This window comes from Panulirus ornatus, chromosome 9, assembly GCF_036320965.1.
Source record: "Panulirus ornatus isolate Po-2019 chromosome 9, ASM3632096v1, whole genome shotgun sequence".
NCBI classification, from domain to species: Eukaryota; Metazoa; Arthropoda; class Malacostraca; order Decapoda; family Palinuridae; genus Panulirus; species Panulirus ornatus.
In genome coordinates, this window is record NC_092232.1 from 5,025,051 (window position 1) to 5,049,089 (window position 24,039).

General features: G+C 39.8%; 2 protein-coding genes across 17 annotated transcripts in view; one reads left to right on the forward strand and one right to left on the reverse strand.

Annotated features, from left to right (window-relative positions):
- Positions 1 to 24,039, forward strand: part of LOC139750181 (uncharacterized) — a 66,750-nt gene that overhangs the window by 39,859 nt on the left and 2,852 nt on the right. The gene's annotated exons all lie outside the window — the stretch shown is intronic.
- pum (pumilio) overlaps positions 1 to 24,039 on the reverse strand; it is a 522,382-nt gene that overhangs the window by 9,759 nt on the left and 488,584 nt on the right. For 13 of the 16 annotated variants that reach the window (XM_071664574.1, XM_071664572.1, XM_071664575.1 and 10 more), the window contains 2 exons: positions 17,849 to 17,950; positions 16,396 to 16,499 (listed from right to left, as the gene is read on the reverse strand). The exons of 2 other annotated variants lie outside the window; for them this stretch is intronic. In XM_071664574.1, the coding sequence (XP_071520675.1) occupies positions 16,411 to 16,499; positions 17,849 to 17,950 (191 nt within the window). In that variant the 3' untranslated portion in view covers positions 16,396 to 16,410. Of the gene's footprint in view, positions 1 to 16,395; positions 16,500 to 17,848; positions 17,951 to 24,039 lie in introns of those variants that run through there. One more of the 16 variants, XM_071664569.1, reaches the window with a different exon arrangement.

The window sequence follows — 24,039 nt, forward strand, 5'->3', positions numbered from 1 at the left end:
TGACATCATAAACAATTGGCATTGACTAATTATCAAAATCACAAGCTAAGGTCTTTTACAGAAGGAGTTTACCTATGATTCTAACCTTCATATATGCATTCAATATTTATTTGATAAGCTACAAACTGATAAAGTACATATAGTACTTAAAAAAGGCTTTTGGCCATCTTGAATAAAAATTTACAGCATTCTTGAATTTCATTCTCCAACTAATCTAAGAAATGATAGGGTATGAGGAATATGTATGAGAGAGCTGAGCAGGGTGCACTGAAACTGTTTGGACATAAAGAATGGATAACTTGGGGTATACATATCAAAAATGGAGGGAACATGGAAAAGGGGTTAGCAAGATGGTGGAAAGACAGCAAAAAAAAATATTGTGGATTCTGGGCCTTAACATGCTGGAAGGTGTGAAGCAAGGGCCCTAGGGATAAAGCAAACTGAAGTGATGTGGTATACAAGGTATGTTGTGCAGTCAATGGCCTGACCTACAGCATGAAGTGATTGGGAGAAACCACATAAAGATATATGAGGTGTAGTTGTGGATGAGGGGCTCTAGCTTCGGTGCATTATACATGACAGCTACAGTGAATGAGGCCATTTCATCATGTTCCAAATAATTAGTGTTTGTGAAATTTAGTTGTTTAGCAATGCTATTATTTACATTGTTTACATTCTTTGTATGACAGCCTCTGGGAAAGATTGCACTAGAGTTGCTCTTTGCCAGTGGTTTGTCTAAGGTGAGGCAGGAAAGGCTATGAAGTGGCACTGGAATCTATCAATTATGCTGGGGAGTACAAGGGACAAGCAACTGAGGAAGATGACTCTGGATGTTAATGGATGACTGGTGCGAGTAATTGGAGTGAGCTTGTGGAGAATTTTAGAAGTTACAGTTTGGATGTGTTGGGGACTGAGGAAACCCATATCCTTGGGCAGGGTGTATGGAGTGAAAATGGAAATGAATGCAAGTTGTAAAAGGAAAAGTAGGGATGGGAATGAATGAAAATTATCAGGGAAGAGGGAAAGCATGATGTGAAATTGTGCTATCACCAAGAGACTGGGAAGATGTTATAGAGCATGATAAGAATGGATAAAGAACGGTGTGGGTGGAAGGAAAGATTGGACTAGTGAAATATGCATGGGTATCTATAAATGCACCTGTTAATATGAAGAATGTATGAGGTAAAGACGACATGAATTGTTTCTGGTGAAATTTGAAAGATTATAAATGGGTTTGAGGAGAGGAATGTGGTTGTTAAGGGTATGGATGTAAAGATGGGATATGACTGAATTCAGAGAATGACAATAAGGTCTTGCCATACTGAGTATTTTTTCTCTAAATCAAGTTCCTAATTTAGCATTTTGAATATGTTCTTTTTTATACTTGATTGCCGTTTCCCATGTTATCGAGGTAGCGCCAGGAATAGATGAAGAAAAGCCACATCCGTTCACATCTAATCTCAAGCTTTAGGTGTAATGCACTGAAAGCACAGCTTCCTATTCACAACCAAACCCCACAGATCCTTCCATAGTTCACCCAAGATGCTTCACATGCTGTGGTTCAGTCCACTGATGACAGAATGTCAATCCCAGTATACGACATCATTACAATTCACACTTTTCACCCTCCTGCATGTTCTCACCATGATTGCTCAAAATCTTTTTCACTCCATCCTTCCATCTCCAGTTTAGTTTTCCTATTCTCCTTGTTCCCTCCACTTCTAACACATAGATCCTCTTTGTCAACCTTTCCTCACTCATTCTCTCCATATGTCCAAACTATTTCAGCACACTCTTCTGCTCTCATAAACACAAAAATTTTTATTACCACACATCTCTCTTATCCTTTCATTATTTACTCGATCAAACCACCTCACACCACATATTATCCATAAACGTATTCCCAACACATCCACCCTCCTCCACACGGCCTCATCTATATAGCCCATGCCTCGCATCCATATATTTATCGAATATTTATTTCCATTAACAATGAAATTTTCAAATAGTAAAGGTTTTCAGACACTAAGCCTTTTCTAATGATGTTGTACCCCACAAGCACTGGAAAAATAACTCAGAATCATTCCACCTACTCACAGTGCCATGTAAGGAAAACAAACGAACTTTACATTCGGCATCTGTAACATGCCTTTAAAGTGAGTATTACCTGACTAAACCATCAAAGTACATATTCCATTATCAAATGTATTTACAAAAATAAAAATCATACTGAAATGGGTAAAGTTACTTTGACTTATCATCTCTATCTGCAATTGGTGGTATAAAATGTGCAAGATTTACTTTTCTCAATATGAACTAAACTTATTTAAGCAGTGGTAATGGGAGATGAATCACAGAATTTTGCTGGACTCTCTTTACAAAACATATGACTAAAAACTCCTTAAAATTGCTTCTTTGCATACTAGTATTTTAAAATTAAAGGAAAAGAATACTGGTACACTATGACGGGGGAAAACACATTAAAATACCAAATTTAACCATATAAAATATCCAGTACCAGCTCTGTATTCTTTTCCTTTAATAATGAAATAGAGAGAGCAAAATTCTTTTTCATGTATTTCATAATGATGGCACAGGAAAATAATTTATGGTTCATAATCCACTAACTGGAATGTATCATGACTTGCAGACTCAAGCATGTTTTCCAAAGAGATACAAGTTGCCTTGCTTTTATAGTGAAAAAAGGTCTTAACCATTTCAAAATGTTGTAAGCATTTACTGGTGTATAAAAATTTCAGTACTTCTGTGAAAACTGACTTTTGGGCAGCTGGAATATGAGTCACACATACTGCTTGACTTACAATGAAAGTAACTCACTGGGATTGGCTGATTACTTAGTATCATACAGTTTAGTAAACTTTCAATTATGCTGAACTTTTTAAATTCAGTTTAGCAGTCTGTTAGGAGGTTCAAAATTTGAATAAGTGTAAACGTAGTGTTTATCTAACAATGTATCCAGATTTAATGTCAATAAACAAAAAGGTATGTCTGTCCTCATACGCTCTGCTTCATCTTTAACAAAAAGTTAACTATAAGCCTGCTAAAATGAGTAAGACATTGCCAGGACTTACCGGTGAAAAAAAAAACTCGGTATTTGACCTAAATCTAGACTTGCCAATGAATATTTGAAGGTTAACCGATATTGGTGAAAAGCTCTATTTTCCTTGACAATACTGACAGTATACAGATAACATACAGAACAGTAAGAAAGAATGATGTTCATTCTGATAGATCGATAATAAGGTAGCAATGAAATATGAGCCACTACTTAGAATTTAATTGTCTTCAAGAGAATATGAAAAGTGTCACACTTGAGATTATATACAATGCTGGTGGATCAGATTTCCTGTGGCTGTAGTGCAGCAATCCCTCCCACCTGCCTGCAAGCATTTGACCTAGCTTCGCCCACCAGTAGCTCTCTGCTTCTATGTTGTTGTAGTTCTAAAGGAAAATGTAGGCTATTCCCACCACTTTTCTCCATCTTTCCAAGCCTTTGTTTATAAGTTGTGCTTCCTCCCATCTTAGGGGATGTCCTGCTTATTCCACATGTACCACTACTGTATTGGTCATATCGTGGTTTCTAATGTCATTCTAGTGTTCTCTTGTCCTCGTCTTCAAGCCTGTACTTCTATCCCATGTATATCCTGTCGCATCCTTCTCGTGGAATTCTGTAATTCAGGCAGCATATTCGTAATGCCCTTAGGAAGAAACTAACATGCCTCAACAGATCCTACAGCCAAGAGCAAAACATTAGTGTATGTAGTAATCTCTGTTGGTCTGCTTCCTGTTTACTGAAAATTTCAATCCATCATTCCCTCTCCATATGAGTTTCAAAGGTAGTTTAATTTCTTTTTCCTCTTCTAGTGTTGTGTGTGTTATGTTCTTGTGTATTGGGGTGAGGCTCTACAGGGTGCTTTGTATATATGCGTCTCCTAAGGAATATGACATCATTTACATTTCTCATTCAGGTTGGCAAGTTGCATAAGAAGTTCTAGTTGTGTTCTTAAACATCTCCATGAACAAGCAAGCTAGTATATCTCTCAACACAGCCCATGGCTTGCCTGCTGTGCTGCTAGTATTTGTTTCCCATGAGCTCAAAAGGGCCAAACTTGACACACAGAGTTATGAGTTTGGCATAGTCCCTCTTCAGAAAGGGGCTGGTCCTCATTCCTTATTTTGGTGACCACCCTTTCTGCTGCCCAGACCACACCCTCTGTAGGAACACTGGTGAAAAGCAATTTCAAGTCAAAACTTGCCATCTTTTTGTTTCATTCAAAAATAAAGATATTATTCTGCAATCTCATGACCAGATATTTATAGGTCTTCAGACGAGACCCACTTATGGTTCTCACAGCTTAAAACTGAGGTTTACCAAGCCTCTTGGTCAATTCAAATAAGAAGGGCATTACCTATGCCAAACGTCTCAGGTATCCCAGATTTATGCGCCTTTCGTAGACCTCTCATGGTTGGGCTGGACTCTTCCTTTAGAATGGTAGTTCTTAAACCAATGTCCCCAATAACGAAGTGATGGCTGATGGACCCCACCCCCTCCCCCAAGTAAATTCAAATGAACTTTAAATCAAGAATGCCTACTCATAAAATGCTCTATAACCTCTGGTCTGAATTGTTGGATGCAGTTAGTTCCTCCAAGTACTGCAAAAGCCTCAAAAGGGCAGAAGGGACCTCTGGGGCATGAAGGTGCTTCGGAAGCCAGTAATATGGCATCTACTATCAGCTGACAGACCATTAAGTCATTAAGTGTTGCGATGCTGTGTGTGCATCTATGTGCAGAGAGTGAAGGGCAGTTGAGTTGTAAGAACTCGGTGTCTTCATCGTGGTAATAACGCCAAGGGTACAAAGGGTTTTGGGATATATTAAAACAGTGTTTAGAGTGCTGTGAATGTGTGATGTCCAGAGTGTTGATGGGAAAATGTGGCCTATTTATATCTGGGCAGTGTGGAGGGCAGTTGTTTTGTACCTGTTGGGTCATTTCAATGTTATATCAGATGGGGGTGGGATGATCTTTGAATAGAGGCTGCTTTAGTGTGAAGCAAGGGTAAACTTTTCATTTTTAAATGGGAGTTGATGGTTAGTTATGGAGTGGTTTGGGTGGGATAGGACTAGTACTAATTCATCAAATCAATTGCCAAGCATGCTAATGTGGGATTGCACTGGAAGGACCTTTGTTTCATTTTGTTGGTGTTGTGTTTGTGGTTGGTGGGCAGTGATTATTCTGAGTTTGTGTATGGTTTGCAGCTTTTGAGAGAGCACAAAAATAAGCAGATGAGACACAGTTTAGAGTGGAGGAGATGAATTGTATGTGCAGGATGTAAAGGGAATATTTTTCTTGTCCATATCTGGAGCCAGTTAGTGTTTTTGAGGGAATTTAGCTTGTATATGATGCCGAGAGAGAGAGAGAGAGAGTCCATTCAATGTACAGGTTGTATCTCTTTAATCTTACAACTTTGGGATCAGGCCACTGCTGGGTCACAGACAATGCTGGAAGACAGAAACTGACCCCAAGCCATACACAGTTGATGATCCGATCTCATAGTATTCACACAAAGTCTTTACAGAAGTTCCTTTATCTAGTTTTTTCATGAACTCCACTTTTTCAAGCACAGATAATGATTTATGCTTATGCTTATTAGCACCATCTTTTGCACCTCTTGGTCTCTTGGAGACATCCTGAAGAACTATAATACAGCTGAATATAAGAAATTAACAAGACTGTTATATAGCTCAGCTGCAATTTAAACAGATTTTGGTTCCTTAGTGCTGCTAACAGCACTGCCCTGGTGGCAGATCCACAAACTAATAACTAATGGCAGTAGATTCAAAATGTGCTGGACCACAGAGCACTGGATTAGAGAGGTACAACCTGTAACTGGAGGGAGTGAGCTGGATTCATGTCTGATAGCAGTTAAAAAGAGTAATGAAAGACTTCTGTGGAGATCCAGATATCCTGTGCAGGATATGCTTCTGTTCCAATTGTGTAATGTTGTGCTGCATGTTTGTTGATGCTACTGTAGTGTAAGGGTGATGTGTTTGTGAAGTGGTATGCACATGAGAGGACCTTTATGTTGTGGTTTGTCAGAGATAATGGGAAACTGAAGGAAGAGACTGAGGAGGGCTGGAGAAAAAATACTCTATGGTAAACTACAATGTAGAGTTTAAATTCTGTTAGAGATGAAGTCACTGTGATTGACTCTGTCAAGGCAGCCAGAATGTAACTGACCAGTCACTTTGTGTTACTGTCATGGTGGGTGGTGTCAAGTATCTTCTGTGAGAGGATTTGTCAGGGGAGGAAGTCAAGTGCTTTGCTGATGTCTATTGCCACAAGTACTGTTTACGAGTGGATGCTGTGGCTGAAGCCCTCTAAGGATGCAGTGTTTGAGGTCATTGTGTAGCGTGGTGCTGGACCGGTTGGGTCTGATGCCAAGTTGTGTCAGCTGGAAGAGCTGGTAAGTTGACTACTTTTGACTCAATTCTGTCTATTAAGTTAGTAGAGAACCATCTGAGATGTAAGAGCAATATTCCATACATAGAAGGGCCATCCCTTTGTAAAAATTGAAAAACTGTTCCAAAACAAAAGAAAACAAATTTTGGCATTTAAAGAGGGCTCACATTTTCTTAAAGACAGATTTTGCACCCAAACACCCATCAACTCTTTTTAAGCACTTCAAAGTTTCTCATACATAGGATATATTCCTATTCCTAACTTCAGATACCACTTTTGAATACACCCCTACAGCTAACAATGGCTGAAGAACCCAAAAGATGACAAGTTTCTCCCTTCAAATGGGCTGAAAATTTCATAGAATTATAATTAACAGGAAACTGAAAATAAACTCCCTTTACCTTCTTTTGACAGCATGAAAGTTGTTGGACGTTACTGGAAATATGACCAGTTATAAAATAAGGCAGAACAAATGCCCCTAGTTCAGAAGTAAAACTGAAGCAACAAAAGACAGATACTGAATAGAACTGCAAACAAGATAGACTATTTCCCCTTCCCTCAGAATGAAACAAAGTTCAAAAGTTCAGGTGCCAACCAGGTATCATATTGATTTGTTAGAAGAGTACACTCAATACAGTTAAGTAGTTGGTAGGTAGCCAATGAACAGGGAGGTACATTACCAGTTCTATCCGCCTGGGTAATAGTAGGGTAAGTAACAGCTGTACTGTAGTGAACAAGCACTTCATTGGTTGTCAAATTGCACTCCTCTGATCCAGATAGCAGGCTTTTCTTTCTGCCTCACCCATATGTGGACAACTGGCATTCTGTCCAAAAACATACAATCTCTCCTTGTCACACGTAACACTTAACTCGCACAGCTCATTCTTCAAAACTCTACATTTTCCTGTGGTGAGCAATATGTGCTAGCCATGCCTTTTGGCAAAATGATAGGAGCAATAATAGATAGAAGTTGTACGTTGGAAAATTTAGGAAAGAGTATTAGGTAGAAATAGTAAGTAGGAACATTAGGTAGAAGACTTGCCACTCTGCCAGTGGCCTGTTGAGGGTGAGGCACTACAGGCAAGAAGTGGCACTGGAGTTCATTAGTTATGGAAACTCTAATGCCAAGGCAATGCCAATGCCAAGGGAACAGGCATCAGAGATAAAAACAGAATAAAATAAACTAAAACAATGTAACCCCACTGCTTTGCTTTAAAACTCCCTTTTGGCACAATGGATTGCTACAAATTCCGTTTTCTACATGCTTTTCTCCATCTTTTTATATTCTTAAAAAAAAAAAAAAAAAAAAAAATCCTTCACAGTCTCTAGCTGTAATGTGTAATGTACCGAAACTACAGCTCCCTATCCACATCCAGGCCCCACAGACCTATCCATGTTTTACCCCAGACACTTCACATGGCCTGGTTCAGTCCACTGACAGCATGTCAACCCCAGTATACCTCATTCTTCCAATTCACTGTTCCTTGCACGCCTCTAGCCCTCCTGTATGTTTAGGCCCCAATTGCTCAAAATCTTTTTCACCCCATCCTTCCACCTCCAATTTGGTCTCCTGCTTCTCCTTGTTCCTCCCATCTCTGACACATATATCCTCTTTGTCAATCTTTCCTCAATCATTCTCTCCATATGTCCAAACCATTTCTACACACCCTCTTCTGCTCTCTCAACCACATTCTGTTTATTTCCACACATCTTTCTTACCCTTTCATTATTTACTCAATCAAACCACTCACACTTCACTAGAAATAATCACATGGTAAATGCAGGAAAAAATAAAATGCTTGCAATCATCATTTTTGCAAGTTTGAGACTACATTTCAAAATCTTAAGTCACTTTGGCTTCTGTCTTGTACTCAAAATGAACTAAAATGTCATCCCTCTTTCAGTTCATTTTGTGCACATGGGACAGAAGCCAAAGTGACAGGAAAATTTCTAACTTGCTAAAAACTATGATTACAATTTTATTTTTCCCCATTTGCCATGTGATTCTTTCTAGTTTCTCTATAATATACTGCAGTAGTCCTAATAGCAACATTATGACGTGTTCAGGATATTCTCACATACTCTAACATATTGCCATAAGTTTGTTATCATGGTCAATTACAACAAAAATTTCAATATAAAACAATATATATAACATGGTGAAACAATGTTCACATGTGCTACATGCCCTTTAACTCATGCTCATTCACTGCTAGGCATATGAGGTACTGCACTCCAAGAGTAATATCTGGCATATATAGAGATAAATGGTATTTCACTGGAAGTGCTTTTGTCATAATATTTGAAATCTTGTTTGAGTGTCACAGCTTCACAAATTACTTCATAAAATAAGGGCACAGAACTCATTCTGGCCTCCGTGACATTTCCACACTGATCACTGCATGTAAAAAATTTAAGCTGTAGTGTGTTATCAATGTGTCGGATGTCACTAAAAGCATCAATGTCTATGTGTCTCACCTTTGGGCAAAGGAGGCCGATTCAAGAATTTTATTTGTCTATGCTGTTTGCAGTAAACAGAGAAATAAATACCACATTGTATATGACCTGGCTACAGTGAATGGATTGATGAAAGCTTACAAACCTATCACCTTTGTTAATACTAGAGTTAGCAGTATTACAGCAATGCTGAATGATAAGGCCTGAATTGTTCAATTGACCCTGCAAGTGACCTGTGATGGAAATTCTTGAGAGAGAGAGAGAGAGAGAGAGAGAGAGAGAGAGAGAGAGAGAGAGAGAGAGAGAGAGAGAGAGAGAGAGAGAGAGAGAGAGAGAGAGAGAGAGAGAGAGAGAGAGAGAGAGAGAGAGAGAGAGAGAGAGAGAGAGAGAGAGAGAGAGAGAGAGAGAGAGAGAGAGAGAGAGAGAGAGAGAGAGAGAGAGAGAGAGAGAGAGAGAGAGAGAGAGAGAGAGAGAGAGAGAGAGAGAGAGAGAGAGAGAGAGAGAGAGAGAGAGAGAGAGAGAGAGAGAGAGAGAGAGAGAGAGAGAGAGAGAGAGAGAGAGAGAGAGAGAGAGAGAGAGAGAGAGAGAGAGAGAGAGAGAGAGAGAGAGAGAGAGAGAGAGAGAGAGAGAGAGAGAGAGAGAGAGAGAGAGAGAGAGAGAGAGAGAGAGAGAGAGAGAGAGAGAGAGAGAGAGAGAGAGAGAGAGAGAGAGAGAGAGAGAGAGAGAGAGAGAGAGAGAGAGAGAGAGAGAGAGAGAGAGAGAGAGAGAGAGAGAGAGAGAGAGAGAGAGAGAGAGAGAGAGAGAGAGAGAGAGAGAGAGAGAGAGAGAGAGAGAGAGAGAGAGAGAGAGAGAGAGAGAGAGAGAGAGAGAGAGAGAGAGAGAGAGAGAGAGAGAGAGAGAGAGAGAGAGAGAGAGAGAGAGAGAGAGAGAGAGAGAGAGAGAGAGAGAGAGAGAGTTTTTTTTTTTTTTTCAACAACCCCAAATCTAGTGTAGTCAGAGAAAGCATCCTAATAACACAATGCAGAAAATAATCAATTTTGGCAAGAGCATAGGACACAGGTGCTCAAGCAAAGAAAATTAAAGTTAAATGTATTATATGTAAATTGAATAAAAATTTTCAAAGGAGGAGAACCAAAGAAGTAAGCAATTTATCAAAGCTTTTTTTAGTGCTTCAACAGCTCTATTCACCAAAGGAATTAATATCAAATATTATCATTATAAGTATTATCATCCTTTTATTTTTCAAGGATGCACTGCACATAGGAGCAGGGAAATGATGACTCCTCTGGGGTGAAAAACACCCTGAAGAAACTGCTGTTTTCATAGACTGAACTGAAGTGATGTACTTTACAGTGGTCAATGTAGTCAACTGAACCAGGGCATACGAAGCAGATGGTGAAACCACAGAAAGGTCTATGGGGCCTGGTTGTGGATTGGGGACTTTGGTTTCAGTACATTACACAACAGATAAAGGATTAAAGCAAATGAGGCCATTTCTTTCTGTCCCTGTTGCTACCTCCCTGATGCAGGAAACAATGGAAAAAAAAGATATCCCTGCAGATGAGAGAGAAAGAATACTACCCATGTATCACAGAAAGCAACTAAGAAAAGGGAGGAGGGAGGATGGAAATCTTCTGTCTTACTTTCCGAAAGAGGAAGGAGCAAAGTGAGGAATTTTTTATCTAATGATCAGGTGTCTGTTCTGGAATCTACCTTGCTCATACAGGAATTTGCAAGCATGCATGAAAAAATGACTGCTCTTTTCATATATGTTTGCCATTTTCCATGTTAGTGATGGAGAGCCAAGAACATGAAAAATGACCTCATTTTCTCGCATCTACTCTAGCTGTCATGCATAATACTATGACCAGAGCCTCCAATCCACTACCAAGCCCCAGAGATCTCTCCGGTGTTTACCCTGACTGCATCATATGCCCTGCCCTGGTTCAAGCCACTGACAGCAGATCGTCCCCTGTATGCCACATTATTCCAGTTTGCTCTATCTCTTGCATGCCTCAAACCCTCTTGAATGTTCAGACCAAAAATCTTCAAAGTATCTTTCACTCAATCTTTCCACCTCTTCCCTGATTTTCCCCTTTTCCTTATTCCCTTCACTTCTGACAATTATACCTTCTTAGTGTCCTCTACATATGTCCAAACCATTTCAAAATAACATCGTATTTAGGTATCTCAAATGTACTCTTTTTACCACCACACTTTCTTACCCTTCCATTTCTCATCTTATCAACTCTTCTCCCTTCACGCATTGTCCTCAAATATTCCATTTCCAACACATCCACTCACACCTCACATTCATGCAGCAATGATGCAACTATTATACCATCAAACATACCCAACTTAATAGTGTTACTATGCTCCACCAGCAGGTGGTTACACAGAGGGAGAAAAGTCATCTTTGGCAAGACTGTATCACAGGGAATACAGTCTCATCCAAGGACTTTTCACTCTAAAGGAGTCTCCATTTCCCTGCTACAGGAAGTAGTGAATCCTTGGGCCATACAAGTTCTTAGAAAGAGGTCTTAGGTAACACTGGAACTCTCACAGAAATTGGTCCTAGGATAATTATATATAATAAAATAAATATCTATGTTTGCCCTTAAAGACAGTGACTTCTCTTTTCACACATTCTACAATGTACCCAGGACCTTTTTCCTTTTGTTACCTTATGGCTCACTTCAGCTCCTATGATTCCATTCACTTCCATATCCACTCCTAAGTATCTAAAACATTCCATTTCCCGTAAGTTTTGTCAAAACAAACTAACATTCCAAACAGCCTGTCTCTCTTCACTGCTACATCTATTAACTTTATTCACATTTACTCTCAGATTTCTCTTTCCAGATACTATCCTAAATTTTGACACCAGTTTTGGCAGTTTCTCAAGTGAATCTGCAACCAGCAATGTATCATAAAACAATTACCTCACCTTCCGGGCAGCCCCCATCCAACAACCCCCAATAACCAAATTAAACAGCCAGGGTGACATCACACACCCCTTCTGTTGCACACATATACACCAAGCACTGCTCACCATCCTCTCTTTCTACTTGCGCATGTGCCTTTCCCTTGATCAAACTCTTAAATGCTTTTAGGGGCTTTCTTCCATTACCACATATTTGCAACACCTTCCACAAAGCACAACACTACCATCTGCTTGCCCTAGATCCAAAGACAAAACATATAAACCCTGTTTCTCTGAGTACTTCTCTCATATACATTCTACAAGGCAAACACCTCATCCTCTACCACTCCTGAAGCCAATTTGTTCCTCCTCGGTCTAAAACACTGTGCATACCACCATCTCTATCACCACTCTCCTATATGACTTACCAGGTACACTCAACAAAATTCTTTCTTTTCTTTCTCTCATACTTGTTTGATGTTTCCCACATTAGCGAGGAAATGCCAGAACGTGGACAAAGAAAAGACCTCACATCCACTCTCTAGCTGTCACATATAATAAACTGAAACTACAGCCTCTATCCCCAACCTGACACCACACACCTTTCCATGCTATCCCCTCAGATGCTTTATGTGTGCTAGTTAAGTCGATTGACAGTAACTCATAAACTCATAAACCTGTATACCACATCACTATCTTGTGCATGCCTTTCACCCTCCAGTATGTTCAGGCCCAGAATACTCAATTTTTTTTTTCATTTCATCCCTTCATCTCCAATTTGGTCTCCCCCTTCTTGTCCCCTCCACTTCTGACACACATAAACTCCTAATCAATCTCTCCAGGAGCCACTCATTCTTCCCATATGTTCAAAGCATTTCAGCACACACTTTAAAGCTCTCTCTATTACACTCTTCTTTAAACCACATTGTCTCTTACCCTATTATCACTTAGTCAACCCTCCTCACACCACATACTGTCTTTACACATTTCATTTCCAAAACACACACCCTCAAAACATTCTCATCCATAGCCCAAGCCACATTTCCATTTTTGCCTTCCGTTCTCTTTCCACACAACCTTATTACCTCTGTAATCTGCACGTTATAATGGTACTATACATGCATTGTCAAATCCTCAAGCACCTCACCATAAGCCGTTCATACACTGAAAATTCTATCCAACCAAACAACACAATCACCTACTTTCTTAATAAATTCAACTTAAATGCCATCCCACTACAGCTGCTTTGCCATACTTCATATAAAACAAGGCTTTTACCACCTAATCTCCCTTCAACCAAACACACACACACACACACACACACACACACACACACACACACACACACACCCCCCCCCCATGACTCTCTGCATACCTCCACATCTGCTCCCCTATGACTGAACACGTTTAACAATCCTTTTTCACCAAATTTCTGCCACTTAGCACTTCCCCATTTGTTCCCTTCACTGATGTTCCTGTTTATTCTCGTTTTTTCATACTATTAAACTACTTCCAAACCATTCTCCTGTTCTCTTTAAAGTTTATTAATACTAACTCAAACCATTTGCCCTCTTTTCCAACACCTGCACCTTCCTCTTGACCTCTGGCCAGTTTCTCTTGTCCATTTCCCAATAATATGCTCAGCTTCCCAGCCAATGATGCCATACACCTCTCTTTCTTTGTCACACAACTCACAAGCCTTTCTCACCTGGCCACTCCCCACCTTCATGAAACATTTTTCACAGATGCCAGCAGTGCTTTCCTAAATAACTCCCATTCCTTACTCACTAACCTAGTTTCATTTAATCTAATATTTTGCCACTGTACACCTTCTCTCCTGGTATCTCTTTACATAAGTATCACATCCAAGCTCATATCAGAAGTCAACGGAGCAGGGAAAAGTGAGAAACCAAGAAGGTGAAAACACAAGAGTTTACAATGCTTTGAAAGTTCTGGCCAGAACATGAGAGCATGAGCTGCACAAGGGATGGAATGAATTCAAGTGATGCAGTATATGGGGGATGACATGCTGTCAATGGGCTGAACCAGGGCATATAAAGTGGTCAGGGGAGACCACGGAAAGGTCTGTGAGGCCTAGATGTGGATAGGGTACTCAAGCTTTGGTGCATTACACATGACAACAAGAGAAAGGATGTGAGCAATTGAAGCCACTTCTTTAGTCAGTTACTAATACAGGAAATGGTGAATATGTATAAAAATATTGATTCATATGTGTCTGTTGTTTCCTGAAGTAGCAAGGTAGAGCCAGGAAGATATGAAGAAAAGGTCTTACTTGCTCACATACATACTCTAGCTGTCGATGTGTAATGCACAGAAACCACAGCCCCCTAACTATAACCTAGCCCTGTACACCTTTCCACAGTTTACTTCAGTTGCTTTACATGCCCTGTACACACATCACTCTAATTCACTGCACTGCATACATGCTTTTCACCCTCATGCATGTTCAAGCCTCAGGCACTCAAACCTATCTCCGATTTCTCCTTGCCCCATCCAATTCTTACACGTATCTTTTGTGTCAATCTATTCTTGCTCATTTTTTAATGTCCAAACCATATCAGCACCTCCTCTTCGGTTCGTGCAACCATACTCTTATTAACACACCTTTCTTACATGACCAACCCTCCTCACACCATTCATTGTCATCAATACACTAATTTGCAACACATTCATGCTCTTTTTTACATTCTCACCTATAACCCATGCCTTGCACACATACAATGCCATACGTTCCTCAATGCTCGCAGAACCTTTACTCCTTCATCAAATGACTCACTTCAGCAACCATGGTTCCATTTGCTCCCATGCTCATTTCCATGTATCTAAAATACTTCACCACTTCCAACTTTCAGACATTCAAAGTCCACCCCAAAAAAACTTTCTTGACAAAAAAAGCTAATAAACTTCCTTTAATTCACATTTACTCTCAACTCTTTTTTTTAACCACTCTCCCAATCTCAGACACCAACTTTTGTAGATATTCACTTGAATGCTACCAGTGCTGTCACCAGTAACCAACAACTGGCTCACCTTCTCAAGTCTCAACCCCACCCCAACAGACTACATAACCTGTTCCTCTATCAATGACCTTCACTTATGTCTCCCTCCATCTCATTCATAAATACAACAAACAGCCATGATGACAACATACACCCCTACTGCAGATCCACTTTTACCTAGAGCCACTCATCCTCCTCCCTACTTGCTCACAAATATGACTTATCTCTTGATAAAAACTCCTTACTGCTTCTAATAACTTTCATCCCACACCATATAGCCTTAATGCCTTCCACAAGGCATTACCATAAATCCTATCAATTGCTTTCTCTAGTTCAATAAATGCCACATACAACTAATTCCACATACAACTCCTTCCACAAAGTACTGCTATAAATCCTATCACACGCTTTCTCTAGTTCATTAAATGACACAACTCCATTTGTTTCTCTTTGGTACTTCTCACACATATTATTCAAAGCAAATATTTTGATCCACACATCCTCCACCATCCCTGAAACCAAAATGTTCCTACTCAGTCTGATGCTCTGTACATGTTACTATCCTCTCAATCGCTACTCTTCCATACAATTCATCTGGTACACTCAACAAACTTATCCCTCTTTAATTAAAAAAATCACCTTTGTCCCCCTCCCTGTCTAAATTTATACAATGGCACTATACTGGCATTCTGCCAATCCTCAGTCAATGTACCCTATTTTCAAATGAAAGCTTGTATGTTGGAAAATAAATCGAAATACTTGCAGCCATCCCACTCACTTCAATATTGTGCTAAGTGGACCAAGCTCTAAATCAGCTGAACCATCCTCGTCTAACACTGCCTTCAAGCTGAGTCTTCACATCTCTGTTCAAACTTTTAGCCTTCTGAACCAGCCTATGGCTAATGGGTATGACACTACTACTGGTCCTCAAGTCACACATTCAGAAGTTTCTTTATCTCAACTTAGACACTGCTCCTCTTTTTGGTAATTATGGTGGACTGCATGGATGCAAATCCCCTCAAATGCTCAAGAATTCTTACCTTATCCTTGAGGACTGTCATGACTGTATAATATTTAAGGTATAAAATGTCCAATCTGTAATGGAGTTTCATTCTTCTCAGATCTTTTTATCATGGGTAACTTCAACTCTAAGGTTGGGTTTTGATGCCACCTAAGTGCATCAGCATCAGATGCATCTCTTACACTTCTTAAAAATAATGATTGTTATCAAAGGAGGCAAAAGTAAAAAGAAAAGCCAGTCAGCTAAGAGGAAGATCCTGCACAAAATGGCGACAAACACTGGAGCATTTGTTTTGGTCAAGACTCAGAGTGTCCAGCGAAGGTGTGACACTGAACAAAGTAGTACCATGGTTCATAAGTGTGAGTGACTGTATGTCAGACTGGGAAATTAATGATTTCTTAAGCCCGTTTGTACGTACAGGTATGTCAGACATTTTGTAACTCAGGGACTCCCATTATATAAATATTCTTCCCTTACCTTCCTTCCCTAAGAGTCCCTTCTATGGGGCTCAGGAAGCTGGCCATGTCCACTGGGAAGGGCCATAGGTCATAATCTGCAGTGATGTGCATGTGTCTCTGTGGGGTGAGCTTCTTCCACCTTTGCAAGGAAGTCAGAAACATGCAAAGAACAGCCTAATTCACAAAAATCCACTTTGTAGCTGTTCTGAGTAAACAACAGAAAGAAGCCCCCTACCATCCACAGTATTTACTCATATCCACTTTTTAACTGTCCAATGTAATGCAATGAAATCAGTATCTACCATCCACAGAATATTCCAGTTTAACTTGACCACTTCATTTAACATGGTACAGCCCAATGACATTACCATGCCTTCTATCTGGATCAGTTCATTTAATCCCATAGGCAACTATCACCCTCCTGAATGCTGAGGCCTCAGTACCCTAAAGCCTTCTAAGTTCCATCCTTTCATGTGAATTTATTGTATGGCATAATAAAAAGACACTGATGAATCTAGCAGATGCCTAGATGTCATTCTCATGGTGAATCCAGGGTGTGGTGGCTAACTGTGACTAGCCCATCCATGTTTACATATAATTTTAATCCATGATGCTGTTTCTGGTCATTTATCTTTTTTATTACATGTACTTCTTCATAATGACTGATATATAACATTACATACACTAAATATGACAACTAATACCAACGTCACTATTATGAAGTGAGTTTGTACTGCTGCAATATACATCAAAATACAATTCTTAATTCACCATGATATTTCTGGTTGTATATTATTTATTTTACATACTTAAGTTTGCAAATCACTCCCCCAACATACTGAAGAAAAATAGCATTGCACCTTGTACTATCAGTACAATTACCAATTATAATGTTACAAACAATATTACATATATTATGATGAGTTTGTATAGTGCCACATATAATATCTATAAGTATCTAATTCATTCTTTATATGTGGTTATATACAGTTTATTCACACACACAAAATATATCATGTAATTATTCACTATACTTGATAGCTATTTCCCGCATCAGCGAGGTAGCGCCAGGAAATGCACAGAACTACCCATCCACTCATGTATACATAAACGCACAAATACATTTCACCATATAAACATATACATATACTCACATACATATATACAAATGTACAATTTCATACTTGCTTGCCTTCATCCATTCCAAGCGCTACCCCACCCCACAGGAAACAGCATCACCAACACCTATGTCAGTGAGGTAGCGCCAGGAAAACAGACAAAGAAGGCCATATTCATTCACACAGTCTTCAGCTGTCATGTGTAATGCATATATATATATATATATATATATATATATATATATATATATATATATATATATATATATATATATATATATATATATTACCATATAATATAATCAATAACTGCAATCTGCACCACCTGTCCATAAAGAGTCTGAAGACAATAAAGTATTTTAGTACTTACCACCTGTAAGTGTCTGTAGAGCATCTGTAGAGCCCGCACCTCTCACCCATGCGTTCTGACCTGAGTTTGTGCGGGAAAGGTCTGGTGCGCTGTTTAAACCATCTGACGCACGAAATGACGCAAAATGGATTTTTGGTGAATTTTAAAAGTGGTTGATGCATGCAGCATCATCGGAAAACAAGTGTAAAATTTTTGGGATAACGCTATGTGTGTCATTGGAATACCAGGTGTTTAGAAGAGTGTTGCCTCAGGTTTATTTTTAAGAGCCCTAAGAATACGTAGCCAACAACACTTGGAACAGCAGTAAGACAATAAAATACCAACTCAAAAAGTATGGATACCCAAAGTTTTTCTTATGTAAAGCATTAAATTTAGCCAAATCTAATTTTGACAATAATAAAACTCCAAATACTCAAGAAAATACCAATCAAAAATAGTCTATAATGCCACTCAAGAGGACCACATGCTTTGTTATAACATCTTCACACAGATGAAAATAGTGAAATATTTAGCCATCCTGACAACAAAGCTAAAAATCTTGCCAATTTACACCGACAAAAAACCCAGGAGAGTAATCCTGAAGTATACTTAATCCTTGCAGCCAATGTAATAAAGCTTACACTGGTCAAACTTTGACACTTGTGTGATTTAGCAGAAGAGTGCATTCAGATATGGGAAAAAATTTTCATAGTGAATACCATAACGTGGATTAAAGTAATGCCACAATTTTATACATTAAATTGCAGCTTCAAAGGAAAATGAGTTAAATTGCAGCTTCATAGGAAAATAGCTGAATCAACATTCAATGCTTGCACATGAAACACTAACCTTTCCCAGAGGCAGCTGACTCCGGACCCTATAACCATGGTTGCCACCAAGAGTACACATTTTACCCTAATCCTACAAAAGGTCAGTGATTTGACTTGATGTTAATAAACTTTCTCAGATGCTGCCAAACTACTAATGCATCAATTTTAATGCCATTTTGCTAAAGAGGGTCCTAGCATTTGGACCAATATAAACAGCTCCTATCTTTTATTTCTGCAGTATGGGTTTTATACAAATTTATTAAAAAGAGGTTTCATTTCCATTTCAGTATACTGTACATAACTGGAAAAGAGTGGACGCAAAATAATGGATTTTTTTTTTTTGTTCTTTTGTTCTTGATGCTACCCAAATATGGCAGAAGCAATTACTTAAAAAAAAAAAATGCTCTGTCACATGGTAGCATTAAAAACAGAGAACAGCCTTAATTGCTCACACCCACTATCAGCTGTCCTGCATAGTGCACCAAATCCAGAGTCCCCATTCATAAATAGCCTTAATTGCTCACACCCACTATCTAGCTGTCCTGCATAGTGCACCAAATCCAGAGTCCCCCATTCATAACCAAACACCACAAACCTTTCCATTGTTTCCCCTGACCACCTCATATGCCCTAGTTCAGCTTGTTGATGAATGTCAACTCATGTATACAGCATCACTACAATTCACTCTATCCCATGCATGCCTCACCCTCATGCATGTTCAATCCCTCTTAACTCAATCATGTCATCTCCTTCTCTGTCTCCCCCTCCCCATGCTCTCTCTAACTATGACAAATATATACCCTCTTATGCATTTTTATTCATTCGTCCTCTCAAAATGTCCAAACAGTTTCTGTACACCCCATTCCATGCCTTTCTCAATAAATGTTGTTTCTTCCATGATTAACCTTCCTCATGCCACATACTGTACTCAAACATTTTGTTTCCAACACAACCACTTTTTCTTTTCTTTCATATTTAGGATCCACAACACCCTACCATAAAGCACTGATGGAACAGCTATACTGTTTAGCATACCCAGCTTTGTCCTCAAAGACAAGTTACTTATCTTTCCTAACAGTCCACAGAGCACACATGACCTTTACCCCTCACCTACTCTTTGATTCACTTGAGCTTCCACATTTCCATCCTCTGCCATGTCTACTCCCTGGTTTCTAAAACACTCCACTTCCTCAAAGGTCTCTCCATTCAAAGTCACACTCAAACCAACTACTTGTCTCTCGCACCTGTTAAACCTCATAACTCGGCTTCCCCCCTCCCTCAAGCTTCCTCTTTTCACATGCTCCCTCAAACTTATATGCCAGCTTCTGCAGTTTCTCACTTGATTCTGCCATCAGAGATAAACCATCTGCAAATGGCCAAACCACCACCTGCATACTATTGAAACCCTTGCATTTACATTCCTCAACAACCCATCCTTAAACAGATTAAACTGCCATGGTGACATCCCACACATTTGACAAAGATCCACCTTCACCAATAACCCCTTATCCTACTCCCCTTCAACTTCAATCCCATCTACTCCACCTGCTTTGCTACACTTCATCTTGCACAAGATTTACCACCACTTTTCATTAACTATTCACCACAACTCAAACTTCATATGCCTTAAAGACCTACCGTACCCTACATTTGCCATCCTGTCATCTATGACATTCAACAGATACTTAAAATACTCACTCCATCCCTCTATACCTATTCTTGCCTGTTACAATTCCCAATCTTGTTTTTAATGAAGCAAATGAGTAATACGAGAAGCAGATACCTAGAGAAGTGTTTGCATTTGTGGCTGAAGCCAGAGGCAACTTGAAACATGGATGTACTGGGAATAACTGGCGTAAAATATGTTGCATACACACATAAGATGGAGTGAAAAAAATTTTGAAAGCTCAGGGCCTAAATGTGCAGAAGAGCAAAAGATAAGCTTGGGACAGAGGAATTTGAGTGATGACATGCTGTCAATGGACTGAACCAGGGGATATGAAGCAGTCGAGGGAAACCATGGATAGGTTTGTGGGGCCTAGTTGAGGATAATGGGCTGGAGTTTCACTACATTGCTTAAGGCAGCTAAACAAAGGATGTGAGTGAGGGCCTTTTCTTCATCTGCTCCTAGTGCTATCAAACCAATCGGCATATCTCCCCAACCTAAACATCCTAGATTTGCCACTCTATTGTCGAACAAATTCAATAATCCTTCACAGTAATCACGCCATCTCTTCCTGTTAGCAGTTTGGCATTTGCCCATTTCATGTATGTTCCCCTTTGTTCTTGCTTTCTCACACTGTTAAACTCCTTTCAGAACATTTTCTCATTCTCCCTTATATTTGTTGATACTCACCCCCAACTCTCATTTGCCCTGTTTTTTTACCCCTTGCATCTTCCTCTTGACCTCTTGCTGTTTTCTCTTGCAAGCCTTTCCAGTGAGTAATGCCCATGGACATCTGTTTTCTCTTTCAACTGAACTTCACTTTGTCATCCCACCACTCACTACCCTTTCCCACCTGCCTGCATCACACCACATCCCTAAATACCTCCCATTCCTCAAATCACTTTTTGTCATTCTACTCTCAAATCTCCCTGGTGTCTCACTTACTTTCACCTCCCCTTCTCATCCATAAAAATTTCACTTGTGAAACCTGAGAAAATCTTCGCCCATGCTTCCACCAGGCAATGATCAGACATACAACCAGATGCTCCTATGCATACCTATCAATTAGGGTGTAATCTAATAATGCCTACCTGTCTCCTTTCTTACTTCATGTATTCTTATGTATGCCCTCACTTACAGTCAGGTATTCTCCTGTCCTTTTTCAACCACAATTCCACATGCTACCTTTTTCAGCCACAACTCCACATGCTATTCACCATTTCCATTCACAACACAGAGTATGTCATAACTCCAAACTAAATAATAATAATAATAATAATAAATAATAATAATTTTTTTTTTTTCGCTGTCTCCCGCGTTTGCGAGGTAGCGCAAGGAAACAGACGAAAGAAATGGCCCAACCCACCCCCATACACATGTATATACATACGTCCACACACGCAAATATACATACCTACACAGCTTTCCATGGTTTACCCCAGACGCTTCACATGCCTTGATTCAATCCACTGACAGCACGTCAACCCCGGTATACCACATCGCTCCAATTCACTCTATTCCTTGCCCTCCTTTCACCCTCCTGCATGTTCAGGCCCCGATCACACAAAATCTTTTTCACTCCATCTTTCCACCTCCAATTTGGTCTCCCTCTTCTCCTCGTTCCCTCCACCTCCGACACATATATCCTCTTGGTCAATCTTTCCTCACTCATTCTCTCCATGTGACCAAACCATTTCAAAACACCCTCTTCTGCTCTCTCAACCATGCTCTTTTTATTTCCACACATCTCTCTTACCCCTTACGTTACTTACTCGATCAAACCACCTCACACCACACATTGTCCTCAAACATCTCATTTCCAGCACATCCATCCTCCTGCGCACAACTCTATCCATAGTCCACGCCTCGCAACCATACAACATTGTTGGAACCACTATTCCTTCAAACATACCCATTTTTGCTTTCCGAGATAATGTTCTTGACTTCCACACATTCTTCAAGGCTCCCAGAATTTTCGCCCCCTCCCCCACCCTATGATCCACTTCCGCTTCCATGTTTCCATCCGCTGCCAGATCCACTCCCAGATATCTAAAACACTTCACTTCCTCCAGTTTTTCTCCATTCAAACTCACCTCCCAATTGACTTGACCCTCAACCCTACTGTACCTAATAACCTTGCTCTTATTCACATTTACTCTTAACTTTCTTCTTTCACACACTTTACCAAACTCAGTCACCAGCTTCTGCAGTTTCTCACATGAATCAGCCACCAGCGCTGTATCATCAGCGAACAACAACTGACTCACTTCCCAAGCTCTCTCATCCCCAACAGACTTCATCCTTGCCCCTCTTTCCAAAACTCTTGCATTCACCTCCCTAACAACCCCATCCATAAACAAATTAAACAACCATGGAGACATCACACAATAATAATAATAATAAAATCACACAATAATAATAATAATAAAAACAAAAAACATATAATAATAATAAAGGGGATAAAGGTGTGTGTTCAAACTATAGAGGCCTAAGTTTGTTGAGTATTCCTGGGAAACTGTATGGGAGGGTATTGATTGAGAGGGTGAAGGCATGTACAGAAGATCAGATTGGGGAAGACCAGTGTGGTTTCAGGAGGGTGAAGGCATGTACAGAGTTCAGATTGGGGAAGACCAGTGTGGTTTCAGAAGTGGTAGAGGATGTGTGGATCAAATGTTTGCAAGAAATACTTAGAAAAACAGATGGATTTGTATGTAGAATTTATGGATCTGGAGAAGGCATATGATAGGGTTGATAAAAGAGATGCTTTGTGGAAGTTCTTATGCTGCCAGAGGCAGTGAAAAGCTTTGACCTAAGAAGTAAGGCATGTGTACAATTAGGAAGAGAGGAGAGTGACTGGCTCCCAGTGAAGACTGGTCTGCAACAGGGGTGTGTGATGTCCCAAGGTTATTTAATTTACTTATGGATGGGGTGGTTAGGGAGGTAAATGCAAAATTTTGGAGAGAGGGGCGAATATGCAGTCTGTTGGGGAAGAGAGGGCCTGAGAAGTGAGTCAGTAGTTATTTGCCAATGATACAGCACTGGTGGCTGATTCAGTGAGAAACAGCAGAAGTTGGTGACTGAGTTTGGAAAAGTGTGTGAGAGGAGAAAATTGAAAGAAAATTAGAATAGGAGCAAAGTATTAGGTTCAGTAGGGTTGGGGAAAAGTTAATTTGGATGCAAGTTTGAATGGAAAAAAAAATTGGAGGAAGTGAAGTGTTTTAGATATCTGGGAGTGGACTTAGCAGCAAGTGTAACCATGGATGCGGAAGTGTCATAGGGTGGGGAGAGAGGTCGAAGGTTCTGGTAGGTATGAAGGATGTGTGGAAGGATAGAATGTTATCTTGGAGAACAAAAATGGGTATATTTAAAAGAACAATAGTTCCAATAAAATCATATGGTTGCGAGGCATGGGCTATAGATAGGGTTGAATGGAGGAGGGTGTATATGTTGGAAATGAAATGTCTGAGGACAATCTGTGGTGCGAGGTGGTTTCATCAAGTAAGTAATGAAAGGGTAAGATAAATGTGTTTGGACATATGGATAGAATGAGTGGGGAAAGACTGTCAAAGAGGATATATGTGTCAAGATGTGGGTGGAGGGAACAAGAAGTGGGGGACAAAATTGGAGGAGGAATGATGGAGTGAAAAAGATTTTGAGCAATTGGGGCCTGAACATACAGGAGGGTGAGAGGCATGCAAGGAACAGAGTGAAATGGA